The following is a 22068-nucleotide window of genomic DNA, read 5'->3' on the forward strand; positions in this document are numbered from 1 at the left end:
AACCCCTATTCAAACACTTTCTTTACATGTGAATGTCTCATTTAGCATTAGCTCCTCATGCTTAACCCAATTTTGGACCTCTTTGATGATTCATGATAAGTGGGATAAGGAGTTATTATCTTAGCGGGCCTGTGACTTCTCAAGGTAGCCCTTGCCTTATTGCCGCCCTCCTTTGGAGGTACCAATGGTTTTAGCGGTTATGAGCATGTGGAAAGACTTTGGGGACCATAGGTAAATCTTTACGATTGTCTGCTGAGCAATGTTAACCCTTACCCTCTAGCTTGAATCATGAAGGAGATGAGAGGCAAGAGGCTATGTGAAAATTGAGGTTTCATGCAAAGAGAGGGAAGTGCAGTTTTTATGGTCCAATACCCAAATTTCAATCGGTAATTACTCGTCACTCGGGTATTGGTTTCTAAAATTGATCATATGTCTAGGAAGCTCTTTATATGCTCTTTCCAATCATGTAACTAATTTCTTAATCCTTTACTTCATTGATGATCAGCATTTCTCCCAAAGTTGCAAACTGGTGAATTTTAGCAATTTTATAGTCTTGTAGTAAAATGCTCATAACTTTTCGCTCGGTTGTCCGATTTTGAAAGTTTTTATATAGGCACGAAGCGCTCTTCAAGCTCTACGCACCTATGTAATCCTCTTTTGCATAATCTTTATGGATTTAAAACTGCAATTCTCTGTGTATCTCTGTTTTTATAGACTTTTGGCCATTCTTTCTTCTTAATAATGATTAATTTCTCTTAATCTCTTATCGAAAGCAAATCCCATGTGTCTTATCCTCTTACAAGTGATTGCTATATTGTTTTTCTTTAATATGTTCTGTCCAAATTGTCCAATTCAAATGGATGAACCTTACCAACATGCCCCGTATGTTTTCGTTCACATAATCCTGAGTCGGAAGATTTTCTTCCAGCAAAGAATTGCCCTCTTTGTTTGGAGCTGCAAGACTGGCAGAAATTCTTGCTTCTCCGGAGCCTTTCATCTTTCCTTCCATGAATTATGATGTCACCTTTGATGTGTATATATTTATCTTAACCTAGGGAGAGAAAGGGAGGTGAGGAGGTTGTGAGGTTTCATACAAGTGTGTTTTGATTCTAAGAAGTGACCGAAGTCAAAACCCCAACTTTGTGTCACAGTAGTTATACACTTGGGGCAACAGCCAGAAGTGAAGTTTCTTTGTAATAGCTTCAGTCCTGGTGGAGGTAAGGCCAACATGCATACCCTATATGAAAATACCCAAGCTTTCACTAGGATACTTGTCTCTCCCACATATTTCTCCACCTCTTCCTCCAGATACCAGCATTCCAACTTACCTTCTAGACTTTGTTGCAATATTTTGCATTTACCTCACTCTTTCTTAATTCTAGGTATAGAGCCTTAGTTGCCCTTTTATCCAACTTGACTTCATTAAACCACATCCAGTCCTTTATCCAACAGGACTCGTCAAAGGTTGTGGATATCCATTCTTTTTGCACTTCTGTCTCAACACCTCTCCTACCAACTACCTCTCCCTTGGTAGTAATCCAAATTTTGCGACCATTTGGTCCAACTCCTTCCATCCCACCAATGACCATTCCTAACAATCAGCCAACGTCACAGGCCTTTGTTGTTGTTCAGTTTTTTGGCCAGAGTGATGTCAAGGCATGTAAGAGGGGGATTAAATTTATGGGTCCACCATAGCCCCATGTTGAAAAAATAATTGTCGGTAACTATGGGGTAACCATCCCAAAACATCAACTTCAGCACTTCCTTCCATCTTCCACATAGAAAGTTGCAAACGGGAGAGCTTGTAATTTTAAGTGGAGCTTGTCTTTCCAGTTTAGCCCAAACCATTTGCCTTTTCGTAGGATATGGGAAACTTCCACTAATTCCTTTAGCATTCTGGTCCATGACTCTTCCTAATGTAGACATTTGGGAAGGAAATTAGCTATTTTGGCTAGAGCATGGGTGGGAAGATGTAGGATACCAATGCCACCTTTAATCCTTGGCATATACTCAGCTTGTCCCAAGCAAGCCATGTTGCCACTCTCCTGATGTTTTACTTGTTTCTCCATAGAAAGTCCCTTTCCTATTATTTTCTTCCACTGGCCTTTACCAAAGTTGATCATAGGGCATAAAACATGATTTAGAACAGCATCGCAAATTGTTAGCCTATCATGAAATGGAACCCTTACCTCTTACCATTTCTTTAATTTCTGGGTGAATCTCTCTAGGGCCCAATCAATTATTTGTTTGTTGTCACCTCCACCCCAAAAGGAATTCCTCGGTGTCTAATGATTTGACCTCTCTTGATCACCTCACCTCCCCATCTTTCTAGATCAAAGTCATTGTCCTTAGTCAAACTAATTAACTTGGATTTATGAACGTTGCATCTAGAACCATAAGCATCAGTAAATTCCGATATAATAGATAATGCTTGCCTCACATTATCATTATCTGCTCTCAGAAAAAGCAATGAGTCATCAGCAAAAAGCATTGAATTACAAGTTGTTCACCCCACTACTTAGCTTTAATCCAGTCACCCTCCCTTTTTCACAGGCAGCTTCAAGGGCCACAATGAGAGGATGCGAGGCAATAGAAAAAAGTAAAGGGGCAAAAGGGCATTCCTATCTCAGTGACCTCCTGACCTCAAACCCTCCCACAAGTCTTCCATTCAAAAGCAATTTAGAGTGTCCCCTAAGAGTGAGTGTGTAAATATAGGAAACTATCTTAAATCCAAAGCCCGATTTCTCCCTTTACCCTTCCCACAAAGGACCAATGGATCAAAAAGTACTTATGTGTTCAAGAAAAGACTGCAATATTCAAAGAATCCATAAAAACCATAGAAAATTATGTCCCCCTGTTGTCTAATACAAAGAAAATATGTGGGGCTTCCTAAAGATGATGCTTGTTTTGTGTAGTTTACATAGGCAGCCTTGTTTTGATGAGTTTATGGTGCTCTTTTATATATAAAAATGTCAACCTCCTATCTCTTGTGTGACATCTCTATGCAATCCAGTTTGCATCAAAGCCCTCTATGTATATTCCCTTTTACTATATAATTTCCATTGGGTCTTTTGAATTTCCATCCATGGAAGTGGTCTATTCCTCTAAATTTTTTATTTTTGACACTTCTTAATATTTTCCTCCTGACATGGAATTAATGAAATCCTGGCCATATACTTATGTGGAATTAAATTAAGCTAATAGCACTCATATACTAACGTTGAATTAATTTAATGCCACATCTCTGGCATTAAATGTCTTTCACTTTTTAACTCTCCCTTCTTAGACATGGTAAAATGAGATAGCCACAGAGTGACATGTGGGTGCTCCCTTGAATGGTTTTGTACCTTTTGACTTTAGTTAAATCTTTAAGAAATAATATGTGATAGTTCATGTTATACCACCCCACTCCCTTGAATGGTTTTGTACTCTTAACTTTAGCAATCTTTGAAAAATAATATGTGATAGTTTATGTTATACCACCCCCACTCCCTTGAATGGTTTTGCACTCTTGACTTTAGCCATCTTTTAAAAATAATGTGTGATAGTTCATGTTATACCACCCCTTGAACGGTTTTGTACTCTTAAGTTTTAACCATAGCCATCCTTGACAAACAATATGCCACTTGATTTGACCTCCCTATCAAGGAAGATTTTTGACGAACTAGGTCATCTTTGAAAAAATGATGGGTTCACGGTGTTCTCTCGGATGTGTGTCAATGATTCTTCTATAGGTTCACCTACGGAAACCTTGCTTGACTTCTCCTTCCTCTAGATGATAAGGCCCTATTACAACATTTTCCCACAGGGACAGCCAGCTTAGCTAATTGATTTGAGCTAGCTTAGCCATTTGGTAGATCAATCCTAATTGTGCCTAGAGACTGGAACAGTTGAGAAACAGTGTAAAACTTGGCCAGCAAGGCATCATCATCTTAGCTAATGTCCTAGAAAGTAAAGAATCATTTATCCATAGGTGCTTGTCCTCTCCCCCCTCAAAGGCTTCATTGTACCATGCCTGAACAAAAACTTTTCACGCAATGGTGAAAAAAACATATTCAGGCAATGCCTCAATTAATTAATTAGTGTGCTTATGAGACCCAATTAATTAATTAAGTACTAAGGTTTAAACCTTAGTCTTTAAGGTTTAAACCTTGTTCTCTAATTGCATATAGGTTTTGTTATGTCTCTATTCGCTTTCACTTCCATGCGTGTCAACCACACTGCCTCAACTCTCTCTCTCAATCACTGCATCATCTCTCTCTCTCCCTCTCTCTCTCTCTCTCTCTCGCTACACCTTGATTCTCTTTGTCATTGTGCCCTCTCTCTCACCATGTCCTCTCTCTCTCTCTCTCTCTCTCTCTCTCTCTCTCTCTCGCTACACCTTGATTCTCTCTGTCACTGTGCCCTCTCTCTCACCATGTCCTCTCTCTCTCTCTCTCTCTCTCTCTCTCTCTCTCTCTCTCTCTCTACACGTCATCTCTTTTTTTTCAAGAATAGTATATAATATTACCACAGGTAGGCCTTTACAAAAAGTTTACCTACAATCCTTCTCTTAGATACATCAGATTCATCATCTAGAGGTGTCCTTATCCATACCAAGATCCTCCAAATTACAATTAAGTAGCTTGCATATGAGGTCCCACCTTTCATCTTCCAAAAAAAGGAAGACTAATCCCAAGATATATGATAACCCAACTGCATGCAGGAAATCATGGTTTCAGAAGTACATCCCTTGGGAGACTGATTTTCCAAAACATGCCCACCTACCCACATCTTCACAATTAGTCTTGTTCCCAAAGGAATCTCAATGAAAGCCACAAAGGTGTAGACATGATGCTTCTACTTTAGGTACCATCTTCTTGTCTTTGGCCCAAACTTACGTAGCTTTGCTCTCACATCATATCATGAGTATCCCTAGTGTCAACAGTTAGGAAAACCTACTATGCACAAGAGTCCGGACGCTAATCAGTAGAGCAAATCATCTAATCCCAGCCTATAGGATTTGGATTAACTTAAACATATCAGCATCACTCTGTTTATTAACATAATAAATTGACCAACACATGGATACTTTTATACATTAGCTCTAGGGCATCTACCCCAATGTTCACCTCTTTCTAAAAGACTATATTGTCCTTAGAAGCCCAGATCTCCCACAAACAACAGAACGTAAAGATGTCAGGATCAACCAACCTTCCAAGGACCCAATCTCCCCAAAATCCCTGAACCCCTATGTTGTTAGATACCCATTTCCCAATTCTACCCCATACCCCTCTAATAGCTGGACATTCCCTAAAGACATGCCTCCCATCTTCCAAAGTAGTTATACACTTGGGGCAGCAACCAGAAGTGAAGTTTCTTTGTAATAGCTTCAGTCCTAGAGGTAAGGCCAACATGCATACCCTATATGAAAATACCCAAGCTTTCACTAGGATACTTGCCTCCCACATATTTCTCCACCTCTTCCTCTAGATACCAGCATTCCAACTTACCTTCTAGACTTTGTTGCAATATTTTGCATTTACCTCACTCTTTCTTAATTCTAGGTATAGAGCCTTAGTTGCCCTTTTATCCAACTTGACTTCATTAAACCACATCCAGTCCTTTATCCAACGGGACTCGTCAAAGGTTGTGGATATCCATTCTTTTTGCACTTCTGTCTCAACACCTCTCCTACCAACTACCTCTCCCTTGGTAGTAATCCAAATTCTGCGACCATTTGGTCCAACTCCTTCCATCCCACCAATGACCAGTCCTAGCAATCAGCCAACTTCACAGGCCTTTGTTGTTGTTCAGTTTTTTGGCCAGAGTGATGTCAAGGCATGTAAGAGGGGGATTAAATTTATGGGTCCACCATAGCCCCATGTTGAAAAAATAATTGTCGGTAACTATGGGATAACCATCCCAACACATCAACTTCAGCACTTCCTTCCATCTTCCACATAGAAAGTTGCAAAAGGGAGAGCTTGTAATTTTAAGTCGAGCTTGTCGTTCCAGTTTAGCCCAAACCATTTGCCTTTTCGTAGGATATGGGAAACTTCCACTAATTCCTTTAGCATTCTGGTCCATGACTCTTCCTAATGTAGACATTTGGGAAGGAAAATAGCTATTTTGGCTAGAGCATGGGTGGGAAGATGTAGGATACCAATGCCACCTTTAATCCTTGGCATACTCAGCTTGTCCCAAGCAAGCCATGTTGCCACTCTCCTGATGTTTTACTTGTTTCTCCATAGAAAGTCCCTTTCCTATTATTTTCTTCCACTGGCCTTTACCAAAGTTGATCATAGGGCACAAAACATGATTTAGAACAGCATCGCAAATGGTTAGCCTATCATGAAATGGAACCCTTACCTCTTACCATTTCTTTAATTTCTGGGTGAATCTCTCTAGGGCCCAATCAATTATTTGTTTGTTGTCACCTCCACCCTAAAAGGAATTCCTCGGTGTCTAATGATTTGACCTCTCTTGATCACCTCACATCCCCATCTTTCTAGATCAGTCATTGTCCTTAGTCAAACTAATTAACTTGGATTTATGAATGTTGCATCTGGAACCATAAGCATCAGCAAATTCCTATATAATAGATAATGCTTGCCTCACATTATCATTATCTGCTCTCAGAAAAAGCAATGAGTCATCAACAAAAAGCATTGAATTACGAGGCAATAGAAAAAAGTAAAGGGGCAAAAGGGCATTCTTGTCTCAGTGACCTCCTGACCTCAAACCCTCCCACAAGTCTTCCATTCAAAAGCAATTTAGAGTGTCCCCTAAGAGTGAGTGTGTAAATACAGGAAACTATCTTAAATCCAAAGCCCAATTTCTCCTTTACCCTTCCCACAAAAGACCAATGGATACTACTGTATGCTTTCTCCAAATCCGGCTTAAGCATAATGCATTTTTTATCAATCCTTTGGACCACGTCTCTCCCTATCATTGTAGCAAATATGTTATCATATATGGATCTACCTTTTATAAAACCATATTGTTTTCTAGACATTACCTCTTGGAGAACAGGAGAGATCCTCAAGGCAATGACTTTGGCCAAAGATTTTGTAAATTATAGTTAGCAAAGCTATGGGTCTCCAGTGAGATTAAATCTATTGCATGTAGCCTGCTTAGGGATAAGCTTCACCACCCCCTCCTTTAGATCTTTATCCAAGATACTAGTATTAAATGCCTCTCTGTAAATCTTCCATACCAGTTTGTGACGTACCCGAATCTACCCATATCTTAATCGTATAACTTAATCTACCCATATCTTAATCGTACAACTTAATCTAAGCAACATTGAAACTCACTTAATTGTGCTATTTCTATATAGCAATACAATCAAATGAACCTTCTCAAATAGCAAACAAGCATGCATGCCATATTTATCACATAAGCAAAGAATCATGTAATCTCAAACAAACATTCACATTATATAAATCTCTATCAATTAAAACCTATCAATTAAAACACAGCATCTCAATCAATCATAATATATGTGTCTATCTCAAGATTCTATCATCATCACCATGCTCGACAACATGGTTAGTCATAATGACCAAAATCCAACCAATCTAGGGCTTTCTTCGATGCTCGTCTACCCAACCTCCATACTGGACATTGCGGCTATCCCGGGTATGTCTCTTTCTGAATCTCATCCTTTGTGGATTCTACCAAAATCCAGCCAATCTAGGGCTTTCTTCGATGCTCGTCTACCCAACCTCCATACTGGACATTGCGGCTATCCCGGGTATGTCTCTTTCTGAATCTCATTCTTTGTGGATTCTACCACATGGCTCCCAGAGGGCATAAATCTCGTTCTCTGTCCGACGTTCCCTGTCTAAGGACGGCCAGCCTGAATCTCAAAATCTCATGTCGAGTCTCATCATACACATGCATATCAATCATTCATACACATACATATCAATCATTCATTTCAAAACAAAGTAATCACAAGTCATTGTTATCATCTTACACTCATATCTAATCCACAGTCTTTCAAGACACTCATATCTAATCCATAGTCTTTCAAGACAAGCATATTCAAATCAATCAAAATCAACCTCAAGTATAGAAACCAACTTTTAATTCAAATAGTCCTTAACTTCTCTTAGTCTTTGAATTATCACATTCTAACTAGTAAGATTATCTCTAGTTACTATAGCTAAGTCTTAACTATGCTTATACGTTAGTCTATCAGGTCTATAAAGGTAAAATAGTCAGTCTTGATAGTAATTTCTAAGGCAAAGCCTGATAACTGGTCTCTTTGGGAGAGTAATATCTTCCTATCTATTTGGAATTAGAGAAAAGTCAAAACTACAGAGTTTCAGGACTTCCAATGCTATATAAAGCATGTCTCAGTGATGGTTCTCTAAAAATGAGTTCTAAGGTCTCTTTGAGGGCATTCAAAATGGTCAAAGTTATGTTTTCGGCACAAAATTATCAAAAACAGCCAAGTGATTAATTAAAAAACGAAAGAGATTTGCCTTTCTAGCATCTCATACACTCTTGTAGAGTTTTCTGTCATCTAAAACTTTTGTCTTTATGTAAAAATCTGATTCTAAACACATGGAAAGGTAAATGCTTCACAAAACAACCCCTAATGAAGGTTATACCTAAAATCTAGTCACAAACTAGTCAAATATTCTATCTTCTAATTCTTTAACTCCAAAAATGTTTATTCTATGAGTTGGACTAAGGTAATCAACAATAGCTCTCGGTGGGAAACCCCCCCTCTCCTCTTCTCACGGTGTTTTCCCATCGTTGCCATGGTTAAGCATGTCATACATCGACTCAGATTCTCCCATATACACGCTTATGGATTTATTTATTTAATCTCAAAAGAATTTAAAGCAAAACAATAGAAGGAGTGTTTGTGTACTTCGACGATATATTTTTTGATGTCTTGATTGATTGGGAATCCATGTCTACTCTCAAGAAGTTGTGGGAGATCTGTTGGTATATTTGGTAAGCCTCTCACATCCACTGTCAGGGCTGCAAAACAACCTGCAATAGGTATAACTCTGTGCACAGTTATCAGAAACTAGTCATGTAGGTACTTAAAATTACCAAAACATGTGCAGTCTACAACCCAACGCGGATGGAATCGCCAAAATCAGCTGTATGTGAAAGTCGACTCCAAAAATATGTCACGTTTTACTTTTTTTTATATCAAATATCGATTTGCATGTCTATCTACATGTACTTAAAGGATTTCTTTGAGCATACTAACTAATTGAAAACTCAATCTTGAATTTTCACTTAATTTTAACGCTTAGAATCTTTACTGGTGTGAAAAACCACTGAAAACCAGCTGGAATTCATTATTAAAATCTGTAGCATCCAAAACTTAAGATTATCTTTAATCATAACTTGGTTAATCTTGGAGGTATGTTACATTCTCTCCCTATTAAGAAATCGTCCTCCTCGACGATAAAAACATCTTATCCTTAAATAATTAGACCTTAAGAAATAGTTTTGCTTACTCACCTATTATACTTTTGGTATAGTACTTAAGAAGTCGAATGCTTTTAACTTTCAAGAAAACTATAAATATCCATAGGTCTTCCTCTTGAGATTTCTTCAAGTAGTCGTGGAAAGGATGACTTGACGACTTACTTATCTAAGATCTTAACTTGATATAATAAGCTCTTAACTTGATTCTTTATTTGTTACCTATCTCTTGGATAAAATCAACATACTTGGTAATCATTGCATCTATTAGACTCTCAATATTATAACATTCTTTTCTCTCAGTAACGTGCTCTCTTTCATTCATATCTTCGATAGATCTTGGATAAATAATTTTATGTTAAGCTAGTCATGTATATGCTAGACTTTAGTAGGCCTCCTAAACTCTAAAGTAAGAGCATACTGGCCTTAATTCTATAAAATTTAACTCCAAATAAGAAACTAGATAGATCTTGAGGCATTGCACAAATTATCTTGATCTTGTAAATCAGTCTCACTAGGCATGTCATAAAAAAGCCTTCTTGGAATCACAACTTAATAAACAATAATAAACAATAATAATCACAAATTATCTTGATCTTGTAAATCAGTCTCACTAGGCATGTCATAAAAAAGCCTTCTTGGAATCACAACTCAATAAACAATAATAATCTAATGAAAAACATTGTCTTATTATCTTAAACTTCAAGGTAATCAATCAATTTACAAACTCTTATTTTCGAATTGCTTGTATCTTTGAAGGTCATTAGTTTTTACTTCGAGACCTGGAGCATTGAATGCAACGCCCAGCAAACCTCGTGGTGTTTGAAAAACAATGTGAAGGAGGGTCTCGTGAGCGATGCACATGTGAGAAACGCCGAGACTCTCGTGTTCGAAAAGGACGCTCCTGCTTAAAAAAAAAAATAAAGTTATTTAATAGTTTTTACTTCGAGACCTATATATATATATATATATTCATTGGAGGTAGTTTTGAATAATTTGAAGGTCAATTTTATAAAAAAAAAACCATAATTTGAAGGTCATTAGAGACCTGGAGCATTGAATGCAGCGCCCAGCAAACCTGGTGAGCGATGCACACGTGAGAGACTCCGAGGCCCTCGTGTTGGGAAAGGACGCTCCTGCGTCAAAAAAAAATATTAAGTTATTTACACTCGATAGAGATTCAAAAATCCAATGAAGCTACGTAAGTGCAGTTATCAGTGTACTATTAATACAACAGTCGGCAGGCACGAGTGCTGGCACATTAATGATGATGGCGGCCACTTCCACTCGTTTGCTTTTCTTCTTCTTGTTGGCTGCGTGCTGTCCGAGGAGGGCTCGCTTCGCTTCGGCGACTCCCTCCTCCTCCTCCTCCACCCTCCTGCGCGAGCTCTTCCCCAATGGCTCCACCATTGATCGCAAGGCTTTCCCAGAAACCTTCAAGTTCGGAGCCCTCACTTGGGCTGTCAAGGTTAGCTGTGGCCTCTCAATGTCATTAAGGTGGTTTAATAATCCACATTCTTATTATAGCTCATCTAATCCACATTCTTATTATAGCTCATCATCTCTTGTGTGATAATCAATCTCTCTCTGTCTCTCTCACACACACACAGCATGAAGCGGCCATATCCGAGGATGGTAAAAGTGTCAATCTATGGGATGCCTATGCCCATCAAGACGGTACCATCAGTCAATCCCTTTCCCCTGCTAATTAGTAATTAACTAGCTTTGCCAGCTCTGATTAAGCAAGCTTTGGCTTACACAATGAGGATGGTCCTCGACAGGAACCGTTAACGATGGCACCACTCCTGCCGATGGGGGCGATCAATACCACCGTTACCCTGTATTGCCTGCCTGCCTCCTCTCTTTCTAGCAGCAGCTTTTCATGATTAATGGCTTTGCCTCTTCAGCTTAATATTGATTAATTAGTGGCCTTATAACCTTTCATTATGCATGCTTAATATTATAATGTAGGAGGATATTGAGCTGCTTACTGACTTGGGGATGGACTCATACAAATTCTCCATCGCCTGGGCGAGGATGTTCCCAAGTAATTGGCTCTTATAATTTGAAAAAAATTGAAGGATTTAAGGAGGAAAAGTTAGATTAAACCCCAAAGAAAATAGTAATTTGACACATTTTATGGTTTTCTCCAGATGGAACGGGTGAGCTGAACGAGAAGGCTGTCGCCCACTACAACGATGTCATCGATCGCCTCATTGCTGCGGGTACACCCGAACCCTCGATCCTTAATTAATACCTGATTAGGCTTATTAATAATGGCTTGCTTATCCCTCAAAGCTTCGTTATCTGTTCACAGGCATTGAGCCCATGGTTGCTCTGTATGAGCAAGACATGCCACAGATCCTCGAAGACGCTTACGGGGGGCTGTTAAGTCCCCTCTTCATGTGCGTACTGCGTATACCTTGCTTATTTGTGTCGATTAATTACCCTCCGAATCTCTCATCACTTATAATTAATTACGCTCCGAATCCCATGAGTTTAAACACGTTTTTTCAAGCAGCAGCTACTAAACGGTTATATATATAATTGCGTATTAAGAGCAGCTCTTAATAAGAGATTTTGCTAATTAAAAATGGCGTGTCTCTTATCAGAGATGATTTTGTGCACTTTGCCAACGCCTGCTTTAGTGCATTTGGCGATCGAGTGAAGCATTGGGTGACCTTTGAGGAGGGCAACGATTTCATACCTTTTGCCTACGCAGGAACTTACTGCCCACCCGGGAGGTGCAGCGTAGGACTTCCCCCTTACAACTGCACAGCCGGCGACTCCTCCACCGAGCCCTATATCGCCGGCCACAACATGCTCCTTGCCCACGCCGCCGCAGTGGAGCTCTACAGAAACGAATACCAGGTGTGTGTGTAATCAAACCCCATTTAAAATAAGACGGAAAATTAATATTGTCAACAAATTTCTTTATATGAGGCCGACATGCGTGTAGCTCAATTGGTAGAACTATCGGTTCCCGGGTTCAATACCCAAGGCTACAAGATGGACGGCAAGATGGGCGTGTGTAGCTTAACTGGACGACAGCACATAGCACGCACAAATGCACTCTCTGAAAAAAATTTGTTAAGGGACAAATTTCCCGAATTTTTCCCTTTGATGAATTTAAATTTCCCAAATTTTTTCTAGCATACGTTTTAAATTTGACACTTTGTTGTCAACTTCGTTTTGAAAAGAGTTGTTAAAAAAAATACTATCATGATTTTATTCCTCACACTTTATTCCACTCTCTCTGTTATTGAGAGTACGTGCCTTTCCATGTAGTACGATAACTTAGAGCTCTAGATTTATTATTATTATTATCTTGACTTGAAAGTAAAAAGTACACATGTTACCACCTACATGCACAAGTGACATCGCTCGTGCAGGGAGATTTGAATCCATACCGTGGGCAGAGTAGCTCTTTGTTAAACCGATGTTAGTGAGACAGCCACTTAGGCCGACAATAATGAAAGTGAGACAGCCACTTTAATTTATTTGTACATCCTCTTGCCACACGAATGTCATGGCTATGGGGATAAGGTGGCTGTGCTAGACGGATGTACTCCTTTAGTGAGATGGTTAATGTGTCAAGACTGCTTGACACACTCTTCTCCGGTTACATCTTATGTCATGTGCACACATGGACATAGACATGGCCAATTTCAAGGCTGATTCTTGATCAAGAGTGCTCGACACACTCTTCTCCGCTTACATCTTATGTCATGTGCACACATGAACATGGCCAATTTCAAGGCTAATTCTTGATTTGGGCAACATGCAGTAGCAGGCTCCTAAAGGTTACGGAAGGCTTCATATTGGACCAAGTTTGGCAGGGTGTCGCCAACATTAATGGAGTTTAGTTCCAATGGAGCTGGCCAACAGTCGGCTAATAAAAGTGGCTTAAGGGAGCCTACAAAAGGCTAACCAAGAAATCATTTTAGTTATCTGACCCTTTTGGGTAGGTCAAGAGGGCTTTTTAGGTCTTAGATTACCTTTTTTTGGAAGGCCAAAGACCAGTCCTATGGAAATATAGCTCTCTCTCTCTCTCTCTCTCTCTCTCTCTCTCTCTCTCTCTCTCTTTGGTTGTGGGTGACTTGCGTCAAGGTTCCTATTCACTTACTTAGGGCTGAAGGAAGACACACGAAGCTTTCGCACTTGTAACATTGGTATCAGAGCATCAAGCTCAGCAAGGCTAAGTGCTAAAATGTCCCAGGAAGGTGCACAAGTCGAAGGAGAGTAACACAGTGAGGGTAGAAATCCCATGGGATTGGTAGGTGTCAACAAAAACCAAAGGAATGATAGCTCTGGGGGTTGATGCGATTTGGGGCATACCAAGGAAGGCTCTCGGGAAAATGGCTCCAAGGGGGTGGACCAAGGATGCCATGATCAACCTAGAGAAGGAGACCATTGAAGCGTTCAGGGACATGGCATGGACAAAGCGGAATAGATGCACAGATAGCAATGCCAGATTTGGAGTGGAGTAAGAGACATGGCAAGGTTTTCAGTGAAAAGGTTGTCAGGAAGGAAGGGTGATAAGTTTGGAAGTCCGTGAGGAGAGAAGTTAGCAATGCTAGATTTGGAGTGGAGTCAAAGACATGGCAAGGTTTTCAGTGAAAAGGTTGTCAAGAAGGAAGGATGATAAGTTTGGGAGTCCGTGAAGAAAGAAGTGATGATGATAGTCATCCAATGTCAAAGGTTGAAATCCTATCATCAAGTTTTGCAAGAGGGGATGTCATGTGTATACATGGACATGGCCAATCTTCAGGCTAATCCCTGATTTATTTAAGCAACAAATATCAGTTAAGGATAGTAGCAAGTTTGTAAAGAGCATGGGAAGGCGCTTCTTGTTGGACGAAGATCAAGTATACTAGTTCTAGAAGGGTGTGTGGGCAACATTAATGCTGCTTAGTTGTCAAATGAAGCTGGCCGATTGGAAGGGCCTATAAAAAGCTAAGCAAGAAATCATTTTAGTTATGTGACCCTTTTCGGTAGGTCAAGAGTTGGGGCTTTTTAGGTCTTAGATTACCTCTTTTGGGAGGCCAAAGGCCACAGTTTTTGTAGCGTCCTATGGACGGCTTTTGTCTTGTCTTTGTTGGTGACTTGCATTAAGGTTCCTGTTCAGTTACTCAGGGCTGAAAGAAGACAGCTTCCGTGCATGTTGACATCTAAGGTGCTCTCAGGTGCATGGCCTCCTAGTAAGCTCTAAACCATGGATGAGATTCATCCGTGAATTGATGCTCATCAAACCGGACAACTTACCAGACTGGATAGCCTTCGTGCTGAGAAGAGGAGCTACTTTCGATGAGCGCAACATAATGTGCACGAGAAACGAGCACCTTCTGTAGTCTTCCAACTCCGGTTAGTCCTCATCCAATGAAACACCCAACATTGGTCCAAGAAGGTGCTTCATAAGATTTCTCATGCATCCTCCAGTTTCTAGCCTTGAATTGGTTCGATTTCTTCTGCTTGCTCCTCATATCAAGGCCTTATCCACTTAGTTGGTGTCCCCGACACTGTGGGCCACTTCAACTGCTCAACCACAGGGTTTCTACGTGTTGAAGAGTAATAGTTAGATAGGATCAGATGATGAAGATGCGCAACTCGTCCGCCCCTTTTTGTATTGATGCATGCATAAGCATGTGGTAGGTCCGGCAGTGCGCGTGTGTAATTTTACTAATTTTGCCTAGAATGGTGGGTACCACTACTTCTTATTTGTGTGTTGGTTGACCTCTCGCAGGCCACTCAGCAAGGCGAGATTGGGCTAATCATCTGGTTCCGATGGTTCGAGCCTCTCACAAACTCCACCGTGGACCTTGATGCAGCTCAAAGAGCCACAGATTTTACAGTGGGATGGTAGGTGAAGGCCTGGCTATGAATATTCTGTTCCAATTAAGGGCGGTGATTCCAAGCAAGTTTGTGGAGAATTAAACTATATTATGTGGATAATCAAGCCAGGTTATTCTACTTTTATATTTTGAGTGGACAAATTAGCAACTATATGTTTTGCCTTTGATCAAATCCAAACAGGTTTGTGGATCCCATCTTATATGGAGATTACCCTGCTGTTATGCGGGAGCTGGTGGGCTCACGGCTACCCTCTTTCACGGAGGAAGAGTCTGCACGCATACGCGGCTCTGTGGACTTCATCGGCTTGAACGCAGTCACTGCAATTTATTGCACCTACGAGGACGAGTACAAGACTAACACAACGATAACGGGCTACTTCCAAGATCCGGCCGTTAAGCTAACCGGTAAAGTCTTCATTCAAATGTAAGATTTGAAACTTATGTTCAAAATTTTTTAGGGAAGGGCTTTGGTAAGGCTTCAAGTTTTAGCATTGGCTTAAGCCCCTTCCAATTCATTCTTCTTTTCTTTTCTTTTTTCTTTGGACAGCCTATAAGGATGGTGAGGCTATTGGCAAGGTAATTCAATATTCCCAATCAACTTGCCTGTCTCTCACATGATGAAGCTATGTGGATATTAATTATGTTTTCTTGAATTCTCATCTGCACTTGTTGTCGTGAGATATTGAGTTGCTCCTCCTTGCTATATTGAGTTTTCTCCAGATGGAACGGGTGAGCTGAACGAGAAGGCTGTCGCCCACTACAACGATGTCATCGATCGCCTCATTGCTGCGGGTACACCCGAACCCTCGATCCTTAATTAATACCTGATTAGGCTTATTAATAATGGCTTGCTTATCCCTCAAAGCTTCGTTATCTGTTCACAGGCATTGAGCCCATGGTTGCTCTGTATGAGCAAGACATGCCACAGATCCTCGAAGACGCTTACGGGGGGCTGTTAAGTCCCCTCTTCATGTGCGTACTGCGTATACCTTGCTTATTTGTGTCGATTAATTACCCTCCGAATCTCTCATCACTTATAATTAATTACGCTCCGAATCCCATGAGTTTAAACACGTTTTTTCAAGCAGCAGCTACTAAACGGTTATATATATAATTGCGTATTAAGAGCAGCTCTTAATAAGAGATTTTGCTAATTAAAAATGGCGTGTCTCTTATCAGAGATGATTTTGTGCACTTTGCCAACGCCTGCTTTAGTGCATTTGGCGATCGAGTGAAGCATTGGGTGACCTTTGAGGAGGGCAACGATTTCATACCTTTTGCCTACGCAGGAACTTACTGCCCACCCGGGAGGAGGGCAACGATTTCATACCTTTTGAGGTGCAGCGTGGGACTTCCCCCTTACAACTGCACAGCCGGCGACTCCTCCACCGAGCCCTATATCGCCGGCCACAACATGCTCCTTGCCCACGCCGCCGCAGTGGAGCTCTACAGAAATGAATACCAGGTGTGCAATCAAACCCCATTTAAAATAAGACGGAAAATTGATATTGTCAACAAATTTCTTTATGTCAGGCCGACATGCGTGTAGCTCAATTGGTAGAACTATCGGTTCAATACCCAAGGCTACAAGATGGACGGCAAGATGGGCGTGTGTAGCTTAACTGGTAGAACGTTTTGGTTCTCGAGTTCAAAACCTAAGGGTTACACGATGGAGGACAGCACATGGCACGCACAAATGCACTCTCTGAAAAAAAAAATGATTCTTTACGTCCCCCCTCGGGCTATTTTGTTAAGGGACAAATTTCCCAAATTTTTCCCTTTGATGAATTTAAATTTCCCAAATTTTTTCTAGCATACGTTTTAAATTTGACACTTTGTTGTCAACTTGGTTTTGAAAAGAGTTGTTTAAAAAAATACTATCATGATTTTATTCCTCACACTTTATTCCACTCTCTGTTATTGAGAGTATGTGTCGTTCCATGTAGTACGATAACTTAGAGCTCTAGATTTATTATTATTATTATCTTGACTTGAAAGTAAAAAGTACACATGTTACCACCTACATGCACAAGTGACATCGTTCGTGCAGGGAGATTTGAATCCATACCGTGGGCAGAGTAGCTCTTTGTTAAACCAATGTTAGTGAGACAGCCACTTAGGCCGACAATAATGAAAGTGAGACAGCCACTTTAATTTATTTGTACATCCTCTTGCCACACGAATGTCATGGCTATGGGGATAAGGTGGCTGTGCTAGACGGATGTACTCCTTTAGTGAGATGGTTAATGTGTCAAGACTGCTTGACACACGCTTCTCCGGTTACATCTTATGTCATGTGCACACATGGACATAGACATGGCCAATTTCAAGGCTGATTCTTGATCAAGAGTGCTCGACACACTCTTCTCCGCTTACATCTTATGTCATGTGCACACATGAACATGGCCAATTTCAAGGCTAATTCTTGATTTGGGCAACATGCAGTAGCAGGCTCCTAAAGGTTACGGAAGGCTTCATATTGGACCAAGTTTGGCAGGGTGTCGCCAACATTAATGGAGTTTAGTTCCAATGGAGCTGGCCAACAGTCGGCTAATAAAAGTGGCTTAAGGGAGCCTACAAAAGGCTAACCAAGAAATCATTTTAGTTATCTGACCCTTTTGGGTAGGTCAAGAGGGCCTTTTAGGTCTTAGATTACCTTTTTTTGGAAGGCCAAAGACCAGTCCTATGGAAATATAGCTCTCTCTCTCTCTCTCTCTCTCTCTCTCTCTCTCTCTCTCTCTCTGGTTGTGGGTGACTTGCGTCAAGGTTCCTATTCAATTACTTAGGGCTGAAGGAAGACACACGAAGCTTTCGCGCTTGTAACATTGGTATCAGAGCATCAAGCTCAGCAAGGCTAAGTGCTAAAATGTCCGAGGAAGGTGCACAAGTCGAAGGAGAGTAACACAGTGAGGGTAGAAATCCCATGGGATTGGTAGGTGTCAATAAAACCCAAAGGAATGATAGCTCTAGGGGTTGATGCGATTTGGGACATACCAAGGAAGGCTCTTGGGAAAATGGCTCCAAGGGGGTGGACCAAGGATGCCATGATCAACCTGGAGAAGGAGACCATTGAAGCGTTCACGGACATGGCATGGACAAAGTGGAATAGATGCACAGATAGCAACGCCAGATTTGGGACATTCCAAGGAAGGCTCTTGAGAAAATGGCTCCAAGGGGGTGGACCAAGGATGCCATGATCAACCTGGAGAAGGAGACCATTGAAGCGTTCACGGACATGGCATGGACAAAGTGGAATAGATGCACAGATAGCAACGCCAGATTTGGAGTGGTGTAAGAGACATGGCAAGGTTTTCAGTGAAAAGGTTGTCAGGAAGGAAGGGTGATAAGTTTGGGAGTCCGTGAGGAGAGGAGTTAGCAATGCTAGATTTGGAGTGGAGTCAAAGACATGGCAAGGTTTTCAGTGAAAAGGTTGTCAAGAAGGAAGGATGATAAGTTTGGGAGTCTGTGAAGAAAGAAGTGATGATGATATTCATCCAATATCAAAGGTTGAAATCCCATCATCAAGTTTTGCAAGAGGGGATGTCATGTGTATACATGGACATGGCCAATCTTCAGGCTAATCCCTGATTTGAGCAAGCAACAAATATCAGTTTAGGATAGTAGCAAGTTTGTAAAGAGCATCGGAAGGCTTCTTGTTGGACGAAGATCAAGTATACTAGTTCTAGAAGGGTGTGTGGGCAACATTAATGCTGCTTAGTTGTCAAATGAAGCTGGCCGATTGGAAGGGCCTATAAAAAGCTAAGCAAGAAATCATTTTAGTTATGTGACCCTTTTCGGTAGGTCAAGAGTTGGGGCTTTTTAGGTCTTAGATTACCCCTTTTGGGAGGCCAAAGGCCACAGTTTTTGTAGTGCTTCATAAGATTTCTCATGCATCCTCCAGTTTTTAGCCTTGAATTGGTTCAATTTCTTCTGCTTGCTCCTCATATCAAGGCCTTATCCACGTAGTTGGTGTCCGACACTGTGGGCCACTTCAACTGCTCAACCACAGGGTTTCTACGTGTTGAAGAGTAATAGTTAGATAGGATCAGATGATGAAGATGCGCAACTCGTCCGCCCCTTTTTGTATTGATGCATGCATAAGCATGTGGTAGGTCCGGCAGTGCACGTGTGTAATTTTACTAATTTTGCCTGGAATGGGTACCACTACTTATTTGTGTGTTGACCTCTCGCAGGCCACTCAGCAAGGCGAGATTGGGCTAATCATCTGGTTCCGATGGTTCGAGCCTCTCACAAACTCCACTGTGGACCTTGATGCAGCTCAAAGAGCCACAGATTTTACAGTGGGATGGTAGGTGAAGGCCTGAAGCGCCATGGCTATGAATATTCTGTTCCAATTAAGGGCGAGTCCAAGCAAGTTTGTGGAGAATTAAACTATATTATGTGGATAATCAAGCCAGGTTATTCTACTTTTACATTTTGAGTGGACAAATTAGCAACTATATGTTTTGCCTTTGATCAAATCCAAACAGGTTTGTGGATCCCATCTTATATGGAGATTACCCTGCTGTTATGCGGGAGCTGGTGGGCTCACGGCTACCTTCTTTCACGGAGGAAGAGTCTGCACGCATACGCGGCTCTGTGGACTTCATCGGCTTGAACGCAGTCACTGCAATTTACTGCACCTACGAGGACGAGTACAAGACTAACACAACGATAACGGGCTACTTCCAAGATCCGGCCGTTAAGCTAACTGGTAAAGTCTTCATTCAAATGTAAGATTTGAAACTTATGTTCAGGGAAATTTTCAACCTTATTTTTTTAAGAGGCCTTCTTTTTTACACAGTTTGAAGGGCTTTGGTAAGGCTTCAAGTTTTAGCATTGTCTTAAGCCCCTTCCAATTCATTCTTCTTTTCTTTTCTTTTTTCTTTGGACAGCCTATAAGGATGGTGAGGCTATTGGCAAGGTACTTCAATTCCCAATCAACTTGCCTGTCTCTCACATGATGAAGCTATGTGGATATTAATTATGTTTTCTTGAATTCTCATCTGCACTTGTTGTCGTGAGATATTGAGTTGCTCCTCCTTGCAGTATGATGGTGATTACTCTGTACCATGGTGTATGGAGAAAATTGTTGGGTACATGAGAACCCATTACAATAACTTCCCAACATATATTACAGCATTAGGTAAATTAATCTCTCCTTACCAATTGGTTTCATTCTTACCAATTGGCTTCATTCTTACTAGTGGGTGACTCTCTCTCTCTCTCTCTCTCTCTCTCTCTCTAAGTTACATGCGCGAGAGCACGCACACGCATTTGTACCCTCTTATGCATGCATGTGTATGTATAAACTCATGCCCTTGTTTAGGAAGCAAGTTGTGATTGGCATTAATGCAAGGGCCTATTGACATGTAGTCATGTGATGTAAAATATAGAATTTATGATGTTACAGGTTATGGATTGGAATTTTCGACTAATGACACATTGAATGACATCGATCGAGTGGAGTTCTATTCCTCATATCTAAAATCTCTGATCGTTGGGATAAGGTAGAGCAACATGCTTTTAACACTTTGGACTCTAAAAGGAGTGCTTGTGTGTGTGTGTGTGTGTGTGTGTGTGAGAGAGAGAGAGAGAGAGAGAGAGAGAGAGAGAGAGAGAGAGGATGAGGATTGATATGAATACATTTTTTGGGCTTATGTTTATTTTATGTTTATTAATGATTGGTAATAAATTTTTTGTTTTGATGGCAAATAGAGATGGGGCAAATGTACTTGGCATGTATGTATGGTCCCTTATTGATGGGTTTGAGACGATCTATGGGCTACAAATAAGATTTGGGATATATTATGTGGATGACGACTTCAATCGATATCCGAGGTTATCTGCCTTGTGGTTCAAGAATATGCTCACTTCGAATAGCACCTCCCAAGCTTATGCAAGCTAGACATGCTCTCAATATTACACCTGTCACTTATGTATGCAATGTGGAGGTTGCCCAAATTTTGCAATAACGACTTTTGCACTTGAGAACTACTATGATTACTTATGCGTCCATTACATGTAGTGACATGTAGGATTTTCTCTTTCTTCATACAAATAGCTATAATCTATATCCCAAAAAATTATACCATGTTGCACATGTCTTGCAAAGCTTGTCAGCTTATGAACATGGAAAATAGCTCGTAAATTTGATCCAAGCAGTCCTTAATTTTTGTATGTGAAAGAAGTTTTGCATAAATGAAGATTTCCAATGTTCGAAAAAGGGAAGTATTGATATAGGCGGGTTTAAACAAAAAAAGCTTTATATTGCCAAAATGTAGAGGAGAAAAAAACCACTCCAAAACATGTGATGTATTTGGTTTTCATGAAAGTCTCCCTCTGGATATTTTATGTTGTTTCATTATATCATATGTGTGCATCCTATACAACTTTGTGATGTGTTTGCGCTTTTGTGAGAAGAAAGATTGAGAGAGAGTTATGTTTCACAATATACATACAATCATCATGTTCTTCAATCATATTCAATTGAATAAGATGGTCCATTTGGTATAAAGGCCAACACTAATAATATGATTTTCTCCTTGGCATCTCATTTAATACAGTGGTAAGTAAGATAGACAGATAGATAATATACATACAATCATCATGTTCTTCAATCATATTCAGTTGAATAAGATGGTCCGTTTGGTATAAACGCCAACACTATCGATATGATTTTCTCCTTGGCATTTCATTTAATACGGTGGTAAGTAAGATAGACAGATAGATAATGAATGTGTGCGCAATACAAAGAATAAAGTATATCTCATGA

General features: G+C 40.5%; 1 protein-coding gene across 1 annotated transcript; it reads left to right on the forward strand.

Moving 5' to 3' along the window:
• Window positions 1-10501: 10501 nt before the first annotated feature.
• Window positions 10502-21291, forward strand: LOC147604857 (beta-glucosidase 34-like). The gene is made up of 14 exons (XM_086795015.1): window positions 10502-10522; window positions 10679-10909; window positions 11052-11118; window positions 11223-11281; window positions 11413-11488; window positions 11595-11666; window positions 11759-11846; window positions 12054-12312; window positions 15185-15300; window positions 15475-15698; window positions 15841-15869; window positions 20343-20439; window positions 20707-20803; window positions 21012-21291. Exons 1-14 carry the CDS (start codon window positions 10502-10504, stop codon window positions 21199-21201), a joined length of 1626 nt encoding a protein of 541 aa, XP_086651141.1. The 3' UTR covers window positions 21202-21291.
• The last annotated feature ends 777 nt before the right edge of the window (window positions 21292-22068 follow it).

This window comes from Cibotium barometz, chromosome 61 (assembly GCF_041138505.1).
Source record: "Cibotium barometz isolate CiBa-2024 chromosome 61, ASM4113850v1, whole genome shotgun sequence".
Lineage (NCBI taxonomy): Eukaryota > Viridiplantae > Streptophyta > Polypodiopsida > Cyatheales > Cibotiaceae > Cibotium > Cibotium barometz.